The sequence below is a fragment of the Anneissia japonica genome, unplaced genomic scaffold, assembly GCF_011630105.1.
Source record: "Anneissia japonica isolate Jap-2015-1 unplaced genomic scaffold, ASM1163010v1 scaffold281_len866295_cov195, whole genome shotgun sequence".
NCBI classification, from domain to species: Eukaryota; Metazoa; Echinodermata; class Crinoidea; order Comatulida; family Comatulidae; genus Anneissia; species Anneissia japonica.
This window is the reverse complement of record NW_022728190.1, coordinates 217,018-241,044: the sequence shown is the minus strand read 5'-3', so window position 1 is coordinate 241,044 and position 24,027 is coordinate 217,018. Positions and strand designations below refer to the sequence as shown.

At 33.9% G+C, this 24,027-nt stretch overlaps 2 protein-coding genes across 2 annotated transcripts in view; one reads left to right on the top strand and one right to left on the bottom strand.

The window, feature by feature from the left end:
* Positions 1-77: 77 nt before the first annotated feature.
* Positions 78-4,456, top strand: LOC117114006 (dihydropteridine reductase-like). Its single transcript, XM_033257525.1, has 6 exons — positions 78-299; positions 656-845; positions 1,302-1,442; positions 1,872-1,980; positions 2,929-3,012; positions 3,768-4,456. Exons 1-6 carry the CDS (start codon positions 216-218, stop codon positions 3,865-3,867), a joined length of 708 nt encoding a protein of 235 aa, XP_033113416.1. The 5' UTR covers positions 78-215; the 3' UTR covers positions 3,868-4,456.
* A 378-nt stretch (positions 4,457-4,834) lies between these two features.
* LOC117114014 (adhesion G protein-coupled receptor A3-like) overlaps positions 4,835-24,027 on the bottom strand; it is a 72,282-nt gene continuing 53,089 nt past the window's right edge. Inside the window, exons 9-18 of the mRNA XM_033257541.1 lie at positions 22,618-22,764; positions 18,562-18,656; positions 15,740-15,965; positions 15,132-15,339; positions 14,501-14,602; positions 13,931-14,034; positions 12,313-12,446; positions 11,450-11,736; positions 10,539-10,605; positions 4,835-10,291 (exon numbers count right to left, since the gene is read on the bottom strand). Of these exons, the coding sequence (XP_033113432.1) occupies positions 8,728-10,291; positions 10,539-10,605; positions 11,450-11,736; positions 12,313-12,446; positions 13,931-14,034; positions 14,501-14,602; positions 15,132-15,339; positions 15,740-15,965; positions 18,562-18,656; positions 22,618-22,764 (2,934 nt within the window). The 3' untranslated portion in view covers positions 4,835-8,727. The remainder of the gene's footprint in view (positions 10,292-10,538; positions 10,606-11,449; positions 11,737-12,312; positions 12,447-13,930; positions 14,035-14,500; positions 14,603-15,131; positions 15,340-15,739; positions 15,966-18,561; positions 18,657-22,617; positions 22,765-24,027) is intronic.

The following is a 24,027-nucleotide window of genomic DNA, read 5'->3' as shown; positions in this document are numbered from 1 at the left end:
CACCTAACGTTAGGTATGACGTCATGATGTCAGAGGTCATCTGGATTCGTAAACTTTGAACCTCATGAACGGCACGTGGGTCAGTCCAGGTCAACAACAAAAACATACAATCCGCCAACCGGCGTTTTTGCAAGAATTCAATCGTCCGATCCGATTTGTTAGGTGTAGGCCCTATTTCTGGTTGATGTAGTTCAGAGAAAATACACGTATTTTAAATGGCAAGCCAAAAGGTTCTTATTTATGGTGGAAAAGGAGCACTTGGATCCGTTCTTGTAAATTATTTCAAGTCTAAAAATTGGGTAAGCCTATATATGATGATGATTTGATTTTTTCAGCAATACTGCAGGCATTATTGATAATTGGCGGGCAAAGAAAAGCACTGTGATGTGACAATACTAGGTCTACGGCTGTTGCTGTACTATAATATTATTATAATTGGATTTTAACAGGGACATTATTTTATTAATATGATTAAAAAGTGTAGCCGCGTTTTTTAGTTTGCCTAATAATACAAGAAATGACAACAGCACTTTTTTTAAGACTAACTTCTATATAAAATTTATTCTCTAGCTGGAGATAGGGCTAGGCTAGTCTTCTTAAAGTGTTTTGTCATTTCTTATATTGTTTTTATTAATATTAATTAATTTTTTTTCAGTGGGTTGCATCTTTGGATTTGGTACAGAATGAGGAAGCACATGCGAATATCACCATAAAAAATGTAGCATCATGGACAGAACAAGAACAAGAAATAATAACTGCAGTTGAAGAGACATTGAAAGGAGAAAAACTTGACGCAATCTTGTGTGTGGCAGGAGGATGGGCTGGAGGGAATGCTGCCTCCAAAGGTACATCAGTGAGTGTGTGCAAGCTGAGCTAATAATAATACAATTAAAAAATCATTGTTGTTTAGCAAAATACATACATATATATATATATATATATATATATAATAAAAATAATATAATATATATTAATAAAAACAGTGCTAGAGTACTGTAGTCTGGAACATATGTAACCTAATTTCAATATTATGCCATAATATACATATATTATATAATATATACATATAATAACTATATACATATACTTTGATTATTATAATAATATATATATGTATGTATAACTATGTGTTGGTGATGATCAAAATATATCCTAGTAGCCATGTATGCTTCAGTATGTTTTTTTTCTTTTTTATTTACTTATTTTATTTAACCATATTTGTGACAAACAAATTAAGGGGCCTAATCCGGACGAGAAACATAGCTTTTATGTCCTAAAATAGTTTTTTACTTGCCTTTCAGACTTAGTAAAGAACTGTGATTTGATGTGGAAACAGAGTGTGTGGTCTTCAGTTCTTGCTGCTGAAATCGCATCCAAACACCTCAAAGATGGTGGTCTGTTGCAGCTCACAGGAGCTCAACCTGCCCTCAACGGAACTGCTGGTGAGTACATTCAACCGTCTTTCAGCCAGCCCTCCATTTTTGCATGATAAATTAGAGTGACAATTTTTTACTATCTTACCGGCTTTTTTTTAGCAAAATTTATGTGTACCAGTATTTTTAATAAATTCAACACATTCATTACATTTACTTACAGCATGCTCATGTGCTCCTAAAAATAAAGAACAAAAGGTTGAAATGTTTATTGAAAGTGGTATATTGCATCACTTTCACATGGTTTTTTTGCATTCTGTTTTCATATTGTGTTCTTCAAGTAAAAAAGTTCTTACTGTGTGTATGTGTTTTGTAAACTTCCATTGACTAAATTTAGGAGCAAACTCAAGATGATGATGATGATAATTGGCAGAGTACATGAAATTATATTTCATTATATAAAATAATATAAATCATATATATAATACTTTTTTTCAGGTATGTTAGGTTATGGTATGGCTAAGGCTGCAGTACACCAGTTTGTGAAGGGCCTGGGCTCAGCAAACAGTGGGCTACCAGCAAAATCAACGGCCCTTGCAATCCTGCCGTAAGTACCATTAAAACAACTGTAATACATGACCTAATAAACTGCTTACTCACTGTGAATTAAACACTTAGCTACATGGTTAAATTATAGAGGGCAGTCTTACAGTTGTATTGTGCACTAAATCCTATTTGCTAATAAATTTAGTCTCTGCAAATGAGTTTTTTTTTATGCATTGCTTTCAGAGATTCAGGGTTGAATAATGATGGTCATGGTGACATATCACATCATGACCACATATAGGTACATAATGGCATACAACAGTTTGTTGTCTAAGAAAATTTGACTGTGTTGACAAAGCTTAAACATTAAGATAAAACATAAAGCTATTCCTTTATTTTTTTTTACATAAAACCATTTAATTGGTTGGCAATAGGATTTTTGTAGTAAAAATGTTGTAAAGCATCAAAATATCAATTATTTTCATCTGCTTCTCATTGAAAGTAGACACATTAATTTCAGCCATTTTAATGATGTATTGTCCCCTGAAAATGAAAAAGTATCATAAAAAATAATTTTGTTCATTTTTGCAGTAACATACAAATTGTAATTTGGGCATAGAAATTATTGAATTTAAAAATGTGTACCCTGATCTTTATACTGGATAATGATGAAAAATAATAAAAACACTTTCAGTGACTGAGGTGTTTCTATTATTTTTCACTTTATGGAAACATTTTTAAATACACTAATTTCAGTGTTCAAGTTGATAATGTTTATGTTATTTCAAAAGAGCAATTTAATTTCAAAAATGGTTTTTATGAATTTTTAGGTATCTTTCATGGGACAATACAATATACATCTTTTTGATTCGATTATGTAAATTTGAAGTTTGTTTCATTCGATTATATTGCTAGTGCTCAAAGGACAACCCTCAAGAATCAGTGTTAAATATATATTTAATTGAAAGATAAATGTTATTTTTTTTTTTTTCATTTTTGGTAACATCAGGGTTACTCTTGACACCCCAAATAATCGTAAGTGGATGGCAAACGCAGACTTTACATCATGGACAACCTTGGAGTACGTGGCCGAGTAAGTGCCCATTTTAACATCTTAGTTTTTAATGCTAATTGACAATACGCAAATAGTCAATACAATTTGGCGGTTCAAATCCTAGTATTCCACTCCAGACAGCTCTACCTCCTAAGAAGTTAAGCCTCATACTGTAATTACAGTATGTCCTTTTACATACTAAAAAATTATCTCAAATTTATATTAAATAAATATTATTATTATTATTATTATTAGTATTATTATTATTTATTATTTATATTTATATTTTATTTATATTATTTATTTATATCAAATTTATTTAACTTTCTATGCTCCCAAGAAGCATAAGATCATAGAGCTGTAGGCCTATGCAGCATACAAATGATACATTCAATGCCACATCTTACGAGGTACCCATATACTGTATACTGTACTCCTAGGTGGAGAGAGTCAAACATAGGAAAAGTGTCTTGCCCAAGGACACCAGCAAAATATATTATATAATCTACTCCAACCTGTGTTGAGACCCAGCCATTAAATATATATTTTACAAAAGTAATGAATACTTCGGATAAAGTGCTCAATATTCCCATATTTAATGTAATGCAGTAATAAAATTTAATTCACTTTCAAATTAAAGATAATTTTAATTTCTCTAGGCAGAATTTTAAACTAAATTAAAAGTTTATAATGATGTAAAATACAAACAGTAGTTATTGCAAGCAAGCCAAGCATTGAAGTGAAGGTCAGTCATGCAGTTTTATTAAATAAATCTTTTTGTTGTACATTTCCAGCTTGCTGCATCAGTGGTCAACAGGGCAGAACCGTCCTGACAGTGGTAGTCTTGTTCAGCTTGTCACAAAGGACAGCAAAACTGAACAAATCATATGCTAAGCGGACAGCGATCATTGCATACAAGAAAGATCTTCGCCAAACTGAAATTCAGGGACATTCATGCAAATAATTTATTTCTTTGCCAATTATCTTCCCTTCTTTGTATTTCACTTTAAAAAGTGTACTTTTTTAGTTTTAATGTACGTAGATTTGATCAAGCCAAAATTATTTGTTTTAGCCTTTCATTAAATATTGTAACAAGCACAAACTTATATAATTTTTACTTTGTAGATTTTTAAAGTTACATCATTCAGGTCAATCATGACTGTGTTTACTCCATTACCATTCCCATGGAATCAGATAATATCCGTATGATGACCTTATGTAATGTTGCTATGGGAACAGTTTATTTAGATGTTAGTTGCTTGAGTAGTTTTCATTTATAGCGTTTAAATTAGACTCAGTTATTATTAGGTAGGTGGCAGGGCTTCATCAATACAACTTAACTTTAATGACTACTAACTAATAATGATTTCAGTTTTATTTTGACTGATTATATTTACTATTCTTGGGACAGAATTTGGGATTCTGATGCATTTTGTTTACTGTTATTTGTTCTTGAAAAATAAACCCTGACAGAAACCAAATACATATTAGTGTGTTTTACATGATTTGTTAACCTTAAATGTTATTCAAGTAACTAATATATAAAAGCAGATCATTCCACATGCGACATCATTACTGACCAAATAAATAAGATTTGATTAGTGTGAGACCAACATGAATAGAAGAACTGTGCAACATTTTTTTTAAGTTGAGAAAGTCATGTGTGTTAAGGTGATCATATATTGTGTAGACTTCATTATTCACCACAAAAATGCTGTGTACATTAATAAGTGTTGTATCAGTTAAATTTCTACTGCATTAAAGATATGGGCCTACAGTAGATACATCTGTTATGCATTACTGAAATTATGATCATGAAGCAACAAAGATATACTTAAAATATTGAAACAAGAAACTTTAGTTAGAATTTTTTCTAAGTTTTAATATGGAATCAATCCTCCAGCAACCAAAGAAAAACCTGCCAGGTAAAAAAACAGAAAATTCAAATATGTAATAAATACTTTTTTTAAAAACCAACAATAAGTTTAACTACTAATACTGTATTTCTATGCAGGTCATAGTTCATGCAAAGTATAAACAAGGCGATGGGATCTGGCTTACTATTTTACACTACTAAAGAATCTGTACAACTTACACAATATACATGTATATATAGATATGTATATATAGCTTTAATAATTTACTTAAGTTCTGAATACATAACAATTATTTAAAAAGGTTACAAATGTCCATATATGGATTATTAAAACTTTTCACTACCATACATAATTAAATTTATGTACAATGTGCAAAATCGCAAATGAGAGTCTAGCAAAATATATTTAAAACATATATGTGTGACCATACTGACTCATGGATATTAAAGGTATACACAACAAAACATTGTTCAAAACAAAACTGAAGAAATTAAGTACCTCATAATTAATACTAATTATTATTAATAATTAGTGCTGGTAAATGCACCAGAAATTGTTAATCATTAAATCAGTTTGCTCAATAACAGTGGCTTGTCCAGGAATATTTGACAAGGGGAAGCTGGGGTGGGGGAAGCTGGATCAAGTAAGGGGAGCCAGCCAGCAAAAATGTTTTGTAAATACTTCAGAGTAATTTTTTGCTCAATAATGTTCTAGTGGGGGTGTTGCCAAAGATACATCACTGTGGATACACTTCATAATATTGTAATAATAAAAAAAACAGCATGCCTAGGCAATAGACAAGAGATCAGAGCAATAGAGGCAGGGGTGGAGCCACATTTTCCCCCAACAGGTGGTCCATCATAACAATAATAATAATAATAATCATAATAATCAAAAACTTAAATTGCCTTTAGAGTTTGTTGTATATATATGTTTTCAAAATTAACCAAAGGGAAGAGGCAGTGAAAGAAAATGTGTGCTGGCCATGTCTGTCAGTATTTGTAGTTTGCACTTGAATACAGGACATAAAATCACTCTTGTAAACAGGTCTCCCTCTAATTAAAGACCACTTTTCTGTGGTCTTATATTAATAAAAAATCTTTATTATTCTAATTTGAGACCAATGTTGCTGAAGAACATGGAAGCCAATTGGAGGGAGACCTATATTGTAAAACCCCTTGAATATTTTTATACAAGAGTAGCTTTTGACAAGCAACTCATTAAAAATAAAATAATTAATCAAATACATTGTTTACTCTTGATTGCAAAACACCAAGACAGATCCATTTTGTATGTTTTCTAATTGTAAGGTAGTAAAAGACTTAATGGAAGAGGACTTGTATTTGAATTTCAATGGGAAAATATATTTTTCTCAAAATATTTATTTAATAACTTTCTTAAAATGAAATATGTAACAACATATTGTAAAACTTTGAATTGAAGCCCTGGGCTTCTTTTTTTATGCAAACTTTGGAGATTCTTTTGGAGGCTAATTTTAATTTTGGAGATTAAGCCCTTTGTGCTTTAATTCAAGGTTTTACGGTAGGTAGTCAACATCTTGAATGAGTTCACATAACTTCTGCTATTGTTATAACATTACAAATGGTTTACAATATTTGAGTTTCCATTATAAATAAACATCATACAAAACGTTCAAATACGTTTCTAGCTGTATAAATTGAGTACAGTTTAGAAGTCATCTAGCAAGTGATATTCTAGTTGTAGATGTGCATAACACATAACTTGGGGATTTACAAAGCACTTCATTATACAGTATAAATAGATTTTGATGAAAGCAATAACATATCAAAGTGGATATTCTCTCCTAAGACCACACCTAGAAACGGCATGCAGATTCTTTTTTCAAAACTGGGAACAAAGAAAACCTTCAACACTTCTAATATCAAAAGTTAAAGAAGTTTAAACTTCACTATTTCAGCCTCTTTCATTGATGGTACAAGATATTTCATATTACCTTGTAATAAAATGATTATATCAAAGTGGATACTCTCTCCTAAGACCACACCTCGAAATGGCATGCAAATTCTTTTTAAAAACAGGAACCAAGGAAAACCTTCAACACTTCTAATGTTACATCAAAAGTGAAAGTAGTTTAAACTTAACTATTTCAGCTTCTTTCATTGATGGTACAAGATATTTCATATTACCTTGTATAAACAAAATGATTACAAATTAATATAAAGTTATGTTACTTTTTCTTCTAAATATTATATAAATGCAATCAAATAGCATATTTAAGTTTCCGCACTTAAATATTGTATCAAGGTTTGGCTTTGAGATTGTGCCGAAGAATGTGGTGATGCCCTATCAAATTCTATTATTTGAACAAATTTGAAATTTCCCAGAGAAATCGGGGGTAAATTCCCTAACCATCATTGCACTTGTATGCAACATCGTCACATATCCATTTAAACAAATTAAAAAACAAGATCATTATTTCATGTATTACCAATATACATACATATATTTCACTATTTTTTCTTTAACAATATTGTGAGTATATACATATTCACTATGTTCAGACTTAATAGGTACAAAAAGTAATGGAATACGTAAAGCAAAAATACTTAGTTTGGTCAAGTACAGTACATAGTTATGGGAGTAAAAAGCTGTCTTGATTTTATTTTTTTTTTGGTTGGCCTGTTACAAATGTTTCTTAACATGCTTGTTTCTTTAATGCATTTGTGTGTTCATGACACAGTTGTTTCCATATATGGTTGTCTATTAGATATTTGTTACCCTGTGCCCATGACACGCTTGTTTCTGTACTTGTGCCTATTACAGTGATGGATGCAAGCAGGAGCCCGGCCGGCTCAAGGCCCCACTAACTCTTCGAAACAAAAAAATGGAGAGAAAAAGTGAATTTATAAATTCTATATTTTAACTCTGAGAGTGCCAATTCCAGCCTTCAAGAGGTACCATAATCATACATTTTCTTACCTCAGCCCCAACCATGGTAAGGCTAAAGTGATCTAGACCCTCAGTCTGTGAAAGGTCTTCCTTGGGGGGAGGGGGGCACTCAATTTAAAATTCCTGGATCCGCCACTGCATTACATGCTTTTTACTTAATAACTGTGTCCATTACACACTTGACATGCTTGTTTCTGTATATGTGTTCATTACATGCTTGTTTCTATATTTGTGTGCCCATAACAAGCTTGTTTCTGTATTTATGAGGTCGTTATATATTTGTTTCTTCATTTGTGTGTCCATACATACTTGTTTTCTTCTATTGTGTGTCGATTACATGCCTGTTTCTTCATTTGTGTGTCTATTACAAGCTTGTTTCTGTATTTGTGTGTCCATTACATGCTTGTTTCTGTATTTGTGTGTTCATTACATGCTTGTTTTCTTCAATTGTGTGTCTATTATATGCTTGTTTTCTTCTATTTGTGTCCATTACATGCTTGTTTCTTCACTGTTGTGTCCATTACAAGCTTGTTTCTGTATTTGTGTGTCCCATTAAATGCTTGTTTCTGTATTTGTGTGTACATTACAAGCTTGTTTCTGTATTTGTGTGTCCCATTAAATGCTTGTTTCTGTATTTGTGTGTCCATTACATGCTTGTTTCTGTATTTATGTGTCTATTACATGCTTGTTTCTGAATTTGTGTGTCCATTAAATACTTGTTTCTTCATTTGTGCCTATTACAAGCTTGTTTCTGTATGTGTGTCCATTAAATGCTTGTTTCTGTATTTGTGTGTCCATTAAATGCTTGTTTCTGTATTTGTGTGTCCATTACATGCTTGTTTTCTTGGAATTTTGTATCCCATACATGCTTAAAAATATATTTATGTGTCAAGTATATGCTTGATTTCTTGACATGTGTATGCATTTCACTTTATTAGAGTGTCCATTAAACACTTGTTTCTTTATTTGTGTGTCCATTACTTTTCAAGCTAAAGCCATTCACTTCTTTTGTGATCATAAATACTTCTTCACCCGTCTTCTCTTTTGCAGGTTCAGTTTCGACAATGTTTCCACCTAATTTATGATCATCTGTTTCAACAAGATGCTTAGAAAGAGGATGCATCTCCTGCACGGTGGCATTAGAACTGTAACTACTGATGCCATATCCAGATGTGCCGACATCTGGTGTTGTAGCCTTGGAGCTCCGTTGTCCAAGACTTTCTCTTGATGTATTTCTCTGCACTGCCGCCTTTTTAAAATCATCTCTAGAGGACTGCCTCTTAACGTGTCCTTCCTCTGGCCCAAGTGGGGACTTGCGTCTAACATGCGAAAGGTCCGAGTTAGAATGGATCATTTTTGGCAAGGAAGAGTGACCATTATGTCTAGCATATGCTTGAGGAAGCATGAAAGCATGACCAGATCTTTCTAAAGTGCTGGCATCACCAGTTGTGTAGTTGGCTCTTGCTTCCATCTCATCACGACTCTCTTCCAATGCTGACATGCGACTCTCTGGTGCACTGGAAAGGCTGTCATGGAATCCACCCCACACGATCTGCTGCTGTTGTTGTGCATGATCATGTGCATTATCTGATGAATCACGTGAAAGTTGTGAATACCGTGCATATTTGTAATGTTTCGGCCTTGAACGTTTCTGATGAAGTTGGTACCTATTGTACAATTGGCCGTTACTACGCATATCTGGACCTGTGAGGATTGGCGTCTCTCGCACACTATTGTCTTCTTGCAATGACATATCTGTTATTGTATGTGCCGGGACATAATTACACTTTGACGTGGTCCTTCGTGATCCCGACTTAAAAGATGGATTATTTGTGTTACTTGAACGGTTTGTAAAAGTTGAGTCCAAACTACTTGTGGACTGCCTGCGACAAACACCATTAGCATTTCCATTGGCAGTCACAGACGACAACATGGCCATTTGTGGATCGAAGGCCCGCCGCTTTTGACATCCAAATGCAACTTTCCAACAATACTTAACGTCATTGCGCATAAAACAGAAGAAAATTATTATATACAGACCAAGTATGATCACCATTAGTCCATTTACATAGCTAAAAATAGAATAGAAAAACCCTTTCTGGCTTATTGCAAGGGCGCCAGATACCCAAGTCAAAATGTACAAAAACAGCAGCAGGACCATCCCTCGTAATTGTTTTTGATATGAGTGTTCGTGATCCAAAACGCTTGATATGACAGACGCGGCTGTTGTGTGGTGCGTTGCAATAGATTCAGAGTCGTTGAGAAATGGTTGCTCTGTTTCTACAGTGCGCACACTGTCTTTAGTTTGCGAGATCTGCTCAGATGTTGTTGTGATTTGTGTCTGATCAGGTGTGAAATGCAGAGAAGGGATACGTGCGTCATATTTATGCGACGATGGCAAGCGCTGTATCCGGAGAGACGCCATAATGATAAAGACAAACTGAACAAGAAGAATGAATACAACTACGAAAGAGAACGCCAGTAAGCTGACCTTGAATTTGAGCCAACAACTGAAAGACAGAAATCAGACAAAATATATTCATTATTGTATAAACTAAAAGGACTGTTTCTTCTTATGATAATTTTTTTTCATTTTGTGGAAAAATAAATAAATAATAAATGAGAATGAGAAATATACCTAAATGAAACGAAGCAGTTGACATCAATATTCACGATAAATTAACATACTATTCAGCCTAAAGGTACAATGGTAATAGCATACAATATTTATAAAGTGAAAAAAAACAATGAACTTACACATCTGGTCCGCCATAGTTCTCTAAATTGACTGCAGCCGTAATGCCAACCACAATAATGGGGATTCCTACAATACAGCAAAAAAATGAGAACTTTTAAAATGCAGTCAGGAATTTAAATTTTGGTTAGATTTTACGAAAATCGCAATGCTTATAAATACATTATATAACAATGTTCTTTTATTGGGATCAGTATTTTATCTGCTGCTAGTATTTTTTATGCTTTTTAGTTAGAAGATTCAAAATTATTCTTATGAATGTGTTTAAGTTTATAAGGGCCTTTGGCGGTAAGTTGTCATAATGTTTCTGTGAGAATACTCAGATTATTACCAGCAGAATGATGACGGTTTGAATGTTCTTACCAAAATATTAATACAACTAATTCTGCATCACTGTAATTAATGTTTTGCTTTCAAGCAGGTCCTAATTTAATTCTTTCCATTTCCCATATGACATGCTTTTTCTTTCAGCTTATTCTTTTCTTTAATGCCATCAAGCATCATGCTTGTTTCTTCCCTGAGGGCGCTTTAAACATGTGGTGAATCACATAACATTAAATTAGGTATTGAGTAATCTCTCTATAAGGGATATATAAATCAAAATAAATGTCAATGGTGAACTTTGAACTTCTTTTAAAGATGTACAGTACTGATTGAGATATAACCCAGGAAACCCCAAAATTTACTTAAAGCCAGCTCCAGAGGAAAAATTTTTTTTGCAATGTTGTAGAACTGATTTTTCTAAGACAAAAAAAGCATATTTGACAAAAAACGTGGAAGAGGTTAATGAGATACAGATTTTCGAATATTTGAAAACTGGAAGGAAAAAGGGGCGTAACTACCTTTTTCTCAATCAATACAAAGAATATGTAATATTTATTTTTCATTATTGTAAAATGATTGCATGACTTACCCCAGCCTATGAAGTAGAATCTAATGATGGGCCTAGGTGGGAGGGGATTTTCCCCCAGTGTTACCATTCTACGCTTTCTACTGAGTGATTTCATAATGTTTCTGATCGATATACCAATCCAGAGCAGAGTGCCGATGGTGGTATAGTGCAGTCCGATTCCAACAATCTGACAGACAAGGGGCGTGGCACTGCGGTTGATACCGCCAGCAAAGAAGATTAGGAGGAGGAGGATCCCGAGTGAGATGTTGATGACAGCGTGCAGACATCGCTTCTTCATTCGGATCTTGCTGCAATGATACAAAAATAATAAAGCTTTTAAGTAAATAATTGAATAAAATTTAATAAAAATATTAAATATTTTAAAAAAATTACATAATTGTTTTTGATAAATAAAATGAACATTGTAGTAGTGATCATCATTATATCTGTTTTCTGTCTACTGGCAAGTTCACAGCAGTTAATTTCATCAATTTGCTCTGGTTATATGACCTACGTTTCAAGATGCCATAGCTTTCATTTGTTTCCTTCAGGTATCTAACAACCTTTCTCTTTTACTTCCTCGAGTAGTGATTACTTTGCCAATATCAGCAGAGGAAGCAAGCTCAGTGTTCACACCGAATAAATCAAAATCGAAATCCAACTTGCATCTATTTTAGGACTTACATATACATGCCAAGACTTGAACTGTTGTCTGAATACTAAGATATCGTTTGGGTTGAAAATATTTTGTGTAGGAAATGCAAAGATGATAACAGGTAAGTGAATCTTTGAACGCTCGTAGCGTCATCATGATAAAAAAAAATAAATATGAGTCGTCTGAATCTAAGGTCATAAATTTGGACCTGCTGGCCAGTTAAACTTACCTGCAGAAGATGATGTAGGTGATGAGATTGAAAAGGACGAGAAGAAAGCAGATGAAGCTGCCCAGGTAGATGGCAGGATGAAGAAACCCATCATTCCACCACATGGAATCAACAACATCTTTCACAGATACATCCTAAAATCAAACAAGAAATTACACATCTGTAACATACTGGTTTGAAAGTAGTTTATATCATACTAAGGAATTCCCAGTGCCAATCAAACTCAGTAACTGACCAATCAGAATGTGTTATTCAATAGGCAGGCTTACAATTATGCACATCCCACGAACATGCAGGTCAGTGGTGCTCGTAGGCTCGAGCTGGGAGAAGGGGTGTCAGACAGGGGGACTTGAGCTCGTAGGCTCGAGCTGGGAGAAGGGGCTGAGAGGGGGGTTCCCCTCCCAAATTAGATTTTTTTTAAGAATAGCAACCTCTGGATGGCTGGAAATGGCACTCTCAGACTGTGACAGACATGTGTTGGCTTGGTGTGGGCCTATTTATATGTTTTATGGTCTGACTGCCTGACGGGCTCTATTAGGCGTGGGGGCTTGACCTGTCCGGTGGGGGACTTAAGCCCCCTGTCCCCCGCTGGCACCGCCACTGATGCAGGTTTACTTTTACGACTACATGACTTAACTATCTTTTAATACAAATACAAAGAGCTGTTATATCAAATCTTAGTAGCAGTTAATTGAAAACAGATAAACAGAACTTTTAAAATTTACTGTCTGCTAAAATCTGAAAACCCCCTCAAACATTCAGTTAAAACATTAATATAAATTAATATATGATGAGCTGTACTAGTGCACACTTTTACAGAAGTGCACAGTGTACATAAACGCTAACGTTGTGAATAAATGTTTTCACTTGTTTTTGAGTGCTACCTGTTAATTTACTGAATAACATTCAAGTATAGTTTTTAAATTGACTTTCAGCCAATTTGAATGTCTATACCAAGTATTAAAAAAAAAAAAAAATTATGTAATAATTCGATCTACATGGCGCTTTCTGCCAAAGTCTCAAAGCGCTCGAGGTGTGGACTAGCTCGTACAATATACTTGCAGCTCCCCTGAGAGTCTCTTCGTGTCTGAGCTACCCGGAAAACCGGCACCAACTACCTCTCGTCTGTAGACAACAGGGGCTGTATGGACCAGTATACCGGGGCAACCCCTATTCCTCTCAAAAGATGTACTGGGTTCTGTTAAGTGAACATGAGCCAATTGTGTACATGGGCCTACAGTTTATAGTCCTGATCTGAGATGACTTGTTCCACCACTAGAACCATAGGCAAGTGCGCCCTTCCACCCAGTGCCCATGTTATAGCTGTAGGTTGCAGGGCCCGTCTTAACCACTCGGTCATTCGACTCGCCATAAATTTGTTAATTGGTGAGTAAAACTTCAATTATTAATTTATATATTCAATTGTGTTTTTTAAAACTAGTATATCTTTAAATTGACTGCTAGTCAAATTAAGACTAATAATTAGAAATGCTAGTGTTTATGTTCCTGTTTATTTGCAAGAAAAATAATTTTCTTTATTCAAAATACAAAATAAACAATTGAAATAAACCATTAGATTAGAATATATCTTCAGAACAAATTAATTTGATGAACCTACCAAGAGTACTGCATAATTTGTCATGTGGTTGCAATGCACAACACTTTGATTCTTCGTTGACTTCACAACACTGCAGCCTTCTGATGACCATGCCCCTTGAGATCCTAATGGAGATAAAATATCCCAGATATGACAATCTCTTCTAAGACTCTCATCAAATTGTTTTCAAAATATAGTACTTAAAAAACTAGCACTGTCATACAGGTCAGAGGTTTGAACTTCCCTGCAAATCATGTTTGTGTCCTTGGGCACGGCACTCTACTTTACCTATGATTATCTCTCTTCGCCCAGGAGTAGAAATTTGTACCTGGAGGGTCAATGCACTGATACTAGCTACATCAATGAATTCTCCTTCAAGGAACTGAGTAGGCCCTATATGTGTTGATCCAACTGCTATATTAGGTTTTTAATCTAATATTTGGGTTAATAATGTGAAATGCCTAGAGGCCTTGCTGGGCATGATATGCTATATACAGTAAAACCAGAATAATTACTGGACGGTAACAACAATTTTGCACTGACCAGGTCAGGGTAAAGAAGAATAGAAAATAATAAATTAAATTTAAATACCTAAAGCACTGAAATTCCAGTAAGCAGCTATGGGCTCAATGCCCTGCTTGGTATGAAATGTTAGCACCACAGGGTCACTCAAGTTGGATACCACGTGACCAGCTGAAATCAAATAATATAGTTTAGAATATTATAGATAAGATAGATAATATAAATAATATAATGATAGTATTAATGATTAATTTGAAGTATACTTCTTTGTTTCAAAGTAGAATTTTTCCTACAACATAGTTATGGTAGCAATTGCTAAAGAGAAGAGAAAAAAAACTACGGTAAACAAAACAACCGCCAAGCATTTGGCTATTTATTCACACATGAGTGTGATATCACATCATTCCCATATACGAGTGACAGCATCATGCTCATATAGAGCCAAATCACAAAAATTTGTCAAATAAAACAATAACAAAGAAGATGTGTGGGGCAGAGCTTTACTTAATGTAATCTTTGCAGCGATCTTGTCTATTAGGTATATTTGAACCCAAAACACTGTGATTGGTAGGCAAATATCTGCATCACCGAGCAACAGTACCACTACTTAAATCATCTTGAACCTGAAGTCATTAAATTTATAGTATAACATAAACATATATTAAAAATTTGGCTACATTTTCAGTTAAGTTTTCCTTACCAATTTTGCTTGATATTACGTAACTGCCAACAAACCTCGTACCAGCCTCATCACTAATCAGATTGCTACTGTTGCCTTGTGTTGGGAATAATCTACCATTACGATAAAAGAAGACGTATAGTGTGTATTTAGACTGGGAAATGTCAGCATTCCCTGCGGACAGTCCACGGAATATATTAGCAGGTAACTGTATAGCGGCTTCCACTTTCTGAAAAAAAAAAATATATATATAAAAAAATAACAACAATATAGCTATCACAAAAATTACAATAACTAAAACAACAATATTAATAACTTGTAGAAAAGAATTCATTTGAATAAAAATACATAGTATTAGTGTGTTTTTCTGTTCCAAAGAAAAAAGATGTTTTGATAGGTAAGATACACATTTTTTAATATAAAAAAAAACTAGATAGGATAGGAGGCAATGTCTTTGAATATTCATTTGTATAACATTTAAAAAAAAATTGTTTTCCTCCCAATTCTGGCTTTAATGCAAAACTGTAATAAATATTTATAATTGACAATATAACTGATGGTCATTCTCGTCAATTTGTAAACTATATTATATAGAACTTCACAATACTATAAATACTGGTATAACATACCTTTGTCTTGCCATTAAATTCCTTAACAGTTTTATTGGCAGTGTTACATAACATTTCAATATCTTCACCATAGGCCCTTGGAGCCTGCAGCTTGACAGCAACACATGTCATGCCCCAGAAACCTGGAGTTGTCACGTTGAACGATTTAAACAGGATATTTGATGAGGAGTGCTCTAGCGACTGCGTACTTGTGGAACTGGCAAACCTCTCCAGCGACAGCACAATCCTGTAGGAATAAGATGGGAGAAACATATGAGTTGGATCAGGATAGAAAGACATGGATGTTTCATTTTAATAAGGACTGTTAAAAAAAATGTAGAACAAATTTACATAAGTCACCTTTAATGGTGAGACAAATATATTTCACATATACGGTATCAACAGATCTTTACAGTAGTTTCTTTAAACTAATCCAATCAGTATTATTAATACGTTGCGTTTTCAATCAAGTTCATTGTTGGGCAAGGCTCTTTCTTTAATTTCTCTCTCTTCCTCCACAGGTATAATGGGTACTACCGTAGTTCATCAGGTAAAGTCCACCACCTTTAAACATGAAATTGGGCTGAGTTTGAGCTTATACCCGTGTAATCTCCTGTTCATTAAAAGGCTTTAAATTTATAGGGATGGCAAATCAAAAGGTAAATTTTATATATTCATAAAAGTTAGCTGAGCTACTATTAAAATCATACCATGGGCTTATTCTCGAGAAAATACAAGCAATGTGGTATGTGAATTAGGATGGAAGGTAGGAAATGGGCTTATACTGGAGGTGGGCATATACTCAAGGAACTACTATATTAGGACGTGAATGACATGGAAAGAAATCTGTCTAGTGCTGAATTAAAAATACTCCCCAGAGAATGGAGGAGGTTACGCATTGCGTGTGATTAATTTTGTGCCAATGACCAGACCATCATAAGCTTATACATTTCTATATTAATATGCTCTATGCAAGTCCCAACAATAAATCAAATTAATTAATATCATAGACGGCAGTCTATTCAGTAAGGGATTTAAACTGTATTATACCAATGCACTATTCAAATATCAGCGAGTATTATCAAATCTAGCATTAAGTAAGTATGTCAACTCGATCCGAAGTTCACATATAAATTGTTATCACCTGCACATTAAGCGCAGACTAGCAAACATTCAAAAAACGGGCATATATTCTAGACAGAAAATTCGATTGGAAAAGTAGAATATTGATATTTTTATTATTATGTATAAAGAGTCCATTCTCAATTCAGTCAATGTGTCTATTCCTTCCGTGCTTTCTGCATTATGTCGCTAAATTGATATCGCTATAAGTACGCTATTAGAAAAAAGAAATCATTCCTCCATTAATCATTAAATAGGAAAGGAAATTTAACAGTTTACGAAAAGATGAGGGAAGTCTTCAAAGGAAATGATGTGAATTTGTTTAACAACTGTATATATTGAAATGTCCACAGCATTGAATATGCAAGTCTTTATTCTACTAATATGAGGCCTCAGAGGTAGTGGGAAGACATTTCTTTAAATATACTTATTATACCCTTTTGGATAAATTCTATGAAAAACCTCAAACATTTAAATTAAGCATCTTAAATACCAATCTATAACTTACTACAGAAATAATGTTCATTAAAATTAATTTAAACTATATTATCTGAAGTTTCTATGAAATGTTTACAGTGGCAGATCAAATCCTATCGAGGAATTTGAAATAAGGGAGCCTATGGACAGACTCTCACAGATGGAGTGTCAAGATCACCTCAGCTCCACCAAGGTTAGTTCTGAGGGAAGAAAATTATGGCACCTGTAAATGGCCTTAAATGGCAATCTCAGACTTAAAAATTTGAATATAATTTTCTTTTTTCTCAATATCTTTTTAAATTTTCAAAACTTTAGGGAGAGGAGAAACTGTCCCCCTTGAATCCAAGACTGATATGACTGAGTGAATATGCCTTGCATTTTGGTACAATGTACAATGATGACAAGGCTTAACTCAACTCAGTCATATCTAATCACAACAGAGGTTCATTGACAGACATCAAAATCTTATGGGCATTGCATATATGACAGGTAAATCAATGCAGGTTGGCTCAACCTAAACCATGTGTATGCAAGTCAGGTGTTAGATTACCTATAATCATGCAAATGAGATATGCTAGCCAGGAGGCTAAATTTGTCCAAACCATACCCAGATGTTTGTTACATAAGTTTATTAACGTGAAATAGAATGTTATGGGTACTGCCAATAAAACAGATTCATTCAAAATAAATCTCATGGACCAATTTTGGTGACCAAAATGAGTCAGTCATCAGTTTATAGTCTGTTATTATTCCATGCAAGAATGGGTTAGACTGTACTTGTAATGAAGTGGTTGGCGCATCGGTTGTGGCTTGGACTCCCAACCTTGAGGTCAGGGGTTCGAAACTCTCGCACTTTATCTACGGCTGTCTCTCTCCACCCATCAAAACCAACCAAATTAATATCATTATAATTATTTTAAATAGTTTTCATTATTAAACAAATTTGAACATAGGATCTTCTGATTTTTAAGTTTTGAAAGGTAAAAATCTACTGGCAGATATGCAAATTATCTTTAATTATGCAAATAAGATATGTAAGCCAGGTGTCTAATTATACAAATGACTATGACCAAATCTAATAATACAGGAGTTTATGCCATGCCACGGCAAGATGTATGCCTTATTTAGAAAGTTTCAGAAAATTGTCTCTAGTGATCATGGTATGTACTAAAGCACATGTTTTAATTCTCCCCCAATGCAAACATTATCTGTTCAAACACTATCATCATCGGCTAGAGCCTTACCTGCTACATGCTTTTTTAGACACCTGTGCTGCCTTCAAAACATTTTCATTTACCTCCATTATATTACTACCAATATTGATCATGATCCGTCCCAACTGAAAAAAAAAAAAAATACAACAATATACAGGTTTATCAGAGACGAATGTTATATAAGCTATACAAGTGCAAAACCATTGACCATTATTAAATTTATATTATGAGCAGTAGTGCCCTTCCATTTGGACACAAGGTAATTTTTTTAATCACAGGTTAATGAATACAGACTCAGTTATACACAATGTTAACCTCCTCTGTTTCTTGGGGAATACTCCTAGTCATGCGTGTTATTCAGCACTCGAAATTTCATTCTGAATCTATCACCTTGTATCAGATACTCACTGGGTGAAGAGAGGCAACATAGCTAAAATGTCCTGACCAAGGAAACAACCAATGTAACAAGTGTCACATTAGAACACACAACCTCTTGCCTTAAGCCTGGTTTTTCATAAAATCGCTAGTGATTTTTGTATAGCTCTCCTTGACACAATTCTGAATTCGACTGACAAATCAGCACCGTTGAAAGGTGTTGTCAGTAATAGTATGTTGCAATTTTATCGCTGTTCCCCACAGTTCCACACCAGTAGTATAATTTTTATCCATTACAATACACACAGACCAGTATCACATTAATCTCTATCATTATCATCATTTATTTCTTTCAAGTCCATCTGCAAAGTACTGCAACATTACAATCTAATGGACATTTCTGGAGTTTAATTAATCAGACTGCATTATTCTTTAGGAAGAGCAGGTATTATGCACATGCCTCACAATCTACCATGTTTTTCTTTGAATGAATGTTGGACCTAATAGCAAGAGAATAGAATTTGAAGAGGTCCAACTGCCCTGATTTTGTATGCACGTACTGAAACGTTAAAAACAGTACTGCCACAAGATAGGGGACGCCCTATTACAATTTGAATAGAGTTCGAAACTCGCCTTTTGCAGGACACCCTCTACTTTTTGGTAGTACTTTTTTAAACAGGATTATGTTCCAACGAAACCCTGAGAGTCAGATGGCTTGCAGTTCCATACTCTTTGCTAATAGCAACAAAATTCAAGAAACAGGCCTTAGTGGAACAATATATTATAGGAATTATGGTTGCTTAAGTTGTTTTTTTATTACATCATGACTAATGCATTGTGGTCAGCATGATGAAACTCCAGTGCAATGTTTCCTAGTAACATGCCTTGCTTGGTTGAGACTCTCAAAGTTGAGTTTCAATCATGAGAAAAAAAAAAATCCTAGAATTTGCAGGATTAAAAACCAAAAACTATAAGCTATACATTTTTTTTTCTGTACATATCTGTCATTGAATTCACTACAGTTAAAAATGTTTGTCTTCTCGTTGTGAATTTTAAAACAAAAGGAGATGATATTGAAGAAATAAGTATGAAATTCTGATTTATGGATCCACTTTTGGGTGCTCTTAAAATCAATGACAATTTATTGGTATAACTTTATGATAACACTTTATAACTCACTATAGAATACTGTTCATACATGTGTTGTTCTTAGTTAAATGATTATGCATGAAATAAAAACACTACAGATCTTAAAAGTGTACATCCTTCAAGGATTTTTATTAATATAAATTCTCACTAGAAATTTGGTAAATGGGATTGTAAATCCCAAGACCATGCTTACATGGATGCCTGTAATTGGTTTCAATGTAGGCAATGTGCCATCTGTAATAAGCAAAACCTGTGATATGGTTATTGTTGATGACATCAGTGACTTAAGAAAAACCAACGTTGAAAGGAAGACTGACAACTGTTAAGTAGAGCTGCAGCTTAGTGGGTATAGTGCTTGCCTTTCAATTCTAGTGTCTTGGGTTCAAATCCTGTGACATCAGATTTTTTCTCACAACTAAGATAACTATATTTCTGAAAGTTTCTGAGAACTAATTATCACCTTAAACAGAATTCATTAAATAAGGACCGCACACAGAGACAAGCAGGGAGTTATGACTGGTGGATAAGATTGTTGCTTTACTTTCCAATGGTCATGGGTTAAAATCCAATGATACCAGAATTATTTCTCACAATTCCAATTTCAAAGCTGTCCAGAGATCGATTATCACCTGAAACTATCCAATAACTGAGGAGCACACACCAACGCTCAGAAACACTCAAAAAGTAACTTTAATTTCAGCCCTCTAGCTGAAACACAAGGAGATCCACGAAGGAATTGAACCAAGACCCAAAGAGTCTAACAGTATGTATTGTTTAGTGGCACACACAGCGGCTACTCTGTCTTAGCCAACTAAGCTATGCTGCTATTATTCCAATACTTCTTATTGTGGATGAGTCTTAGTTTACACTGCTAGATATGATATAATGATATATCAATTAATTATAATTTATGGAACTAAATCCTTTAATAATATAACTAAATCAGATCTTGTTTCCAATCGAATAGGCTAAGTTTATTTGCATAAACTATAAGGTTTGAAATAATCTATGATCCATCAAAAATTGATTCTAACCAAAAATGACAACATATGGACAGTACTGTCAGAACAAACGTGACACGGCTGGCATCTAAAGTCGATGACAACGCTTCACAGCTCATTAAACATTTGAATTAGAAATGAGAAGTGTTTCAACCTGGATATAATCTTGTTCAGATGAGCGGCAGTCGAGTCGTGAATCAATGATGGGTTGGTGAAATGCGTCTAAACCAACATAAAGTCAACCGATCAAGTAATAACACTTGCCAAGGCCTGATCATTATTCACTAACATCAAAAACAACTGTGTTCACATTTGTATTCTCTTTTTGTACTCCAAGTAATTCTATACAAAATAATATCAACACATTAAAAACAATATCAACAAATAATATTGTATTATTAATAATTAATTTGTACAGTATTTGTAATGTTTTTATATAATGTATTACTATAAGGCATCCTGTAATTAGCTTTTTGCTGTTGGATGACGATTTCAAATAAACATTTTAAAAATTAAAAACATCAGCAAATCAAACAGTAAACATAAAGTAAAAGTAAATAATATAATTCATCTTTTATCTACATTATGTTGACCTCTTTCACAAATGCATAGGTAGTTGTATGTTAAATATGTGTAATACTGGATACTAATCTGGGAATGGAGATGGTTGTCCATTGTGGTTGAATTTGAATGTTATGATGCAATAATAACAATAATAATAATAATAATAGATGGATTTATATAGCGCAAACAAATGGATAAATAAATAAATAATAATAAATAAATAAATAATTAAATAAAAAATAAATAAATAAATAATTGGATAATAATGGCTAGGACTTTTATGGATAACTACTGAATTTCATCTTTGGTATGTTGTTTGCAGTAGACACCATGACTATAGGCTAAGTATTGCAAATACAATAGTGCCAGAGTGTAGTCATGGTAGTGGTATAACCATGGTAGTGGTTTACCCATGGTAGTGGTTTAAGAATGGTAGTGATAAGAGTGTAGTGATTTAAACATAGTAGTAGTTTAAACATGGTAGTGGTTAAGCATGGTAGTGGTTTAAAGGTAGTGGTTTAAGTATGGTGGTGGTTTAACCATGTTGGTGGTTTAACCATGGTAGTTGGTTTAAACAGGGTAGTGGTTTAATGATAGTAAAGATTTAGCATGGTATCAGTATGTATAATAGAGTTATGTGCATATTAGTGGAAATAACCATGGTATTGGTACAACCAATAATGGTCTTTTCCATAAATGCCTCCCATTAGATCATTGGTTCATAAGGTCCTGCAAGATGGCATTGTGCAAATGTGTTTTTGAATACAGATTTGTGGGGGACACATAAAATTCCCTGGCTCCCACTTATTAACATGTTCTGATTGGTCAGGTTGTTGAGTTTGATTTATAACACTCCAGAATAGTCCATAGTGATGCAACCATGGTAGTACCATAGCCATGATTATGATCCAACCAAAGTAGCGATAAACCGATGACAAGTAGTTACATTTGCATGTACTACTGCCGTTCCTCCACCATACACACCAATGCTACCTACCTCTTGACTCGTATATTCAACGACCTTCTCCAAGGCTTCAGCAACGAAAATGATGTTAACTTTATCCGTGAAACTTCCAGCATCTGATGTCTGGATTTCCAAATCTCTGGCAATTAACAAAGCTTGATCAGTACTGGCACAAGGCCGCTGGAAAAATAAATTTCATTTCATTAATTAAAAAGGACATTAATCACAATAAATCTTTATTATTCACTTGTTTTCTGCAAGAACCTCTTGTGGCTCTGTTCAGCATAAACAAAAATGTTTCATATCATCAAAGAGCTGGACATTAATAAATCAATCTTTGTTTTTCACTTTTTTCCCCACAAAACTCTTGTGGTTATTTTCAGCATAACACAACAAAGATAAAGTATATACATGAATGTATACATGTATGTACATTATGGGGTAAGAACCCACATAGATCTAAAGACTGTTGAAGACATATACAGATCTCCAAATCTAGCCAACTAGCCAGATAAATAGATGAATGGCAGACTGATGTTAATTATGTAGAAATGGATGGCGCAACGATTGTGCCTCAGATTTTCAACCTTGAGATCAGGAGTTTAAAACATTCACTATGCAAGTCGCTTCTGTCCTTTGGCACTTTATCCACGGTGTCTCTCTTCACCCAAGAGTATAAGTGGGTACCTGAGGAGGTTCAAGTGCAAAATGCACTGATTTATTTCATGCAACAAATTATGGAATTTCTGCCACAAGCATCTTTCCAATGACTGTGGTAGCAATGCGGAGAAGTGCTCTGTGACTTAGCTGTGTAGAATGCTATATAAAAACGTACGTATTACTGTATTATTATTAAAAATAAAATAATAGGCATAACAATATTATTATTGATGATGGCATTTACATTTAATACGGTGAAACCTCCATTTAATGGGCATCACATGACAAAATAGATAAATAAATAATATTCTACAATGCAATATGTACAGCGACTGCGCATTTTTTCCATATATTAAATCGTTGCAATCATTTGAGTCGTTAAATTACAATCCTTTAAAACCCCTCAAACCTGACTTTCATCCGAAGATAAAATAAATATGATCATATGATACACGTATCAAATGGACTTCAGCAAATGTAATTATATAGTATATATCATCATCATCTGACAATCAGTAAATATGCCAACGACATGAATTACATTCGTCTCAATGTAATGTCAGTAATCACATTTCGAAGTCATTTGTCAACTTGTTGTTTCGTGATGTAGTGCGGTGATCACTTCTACGATTCTTAGCAGGCGAAAGCAATTAAGCAAACATAAGAACTTAAGTACTGTCGTTTATAAAATTGATTGCAATAAATGAGGCAGTCAAGATGTATAAATCAAATAGATAAGATTTATTAGGACTTCGATCATCACTTCATTCAATTAGGATGCAT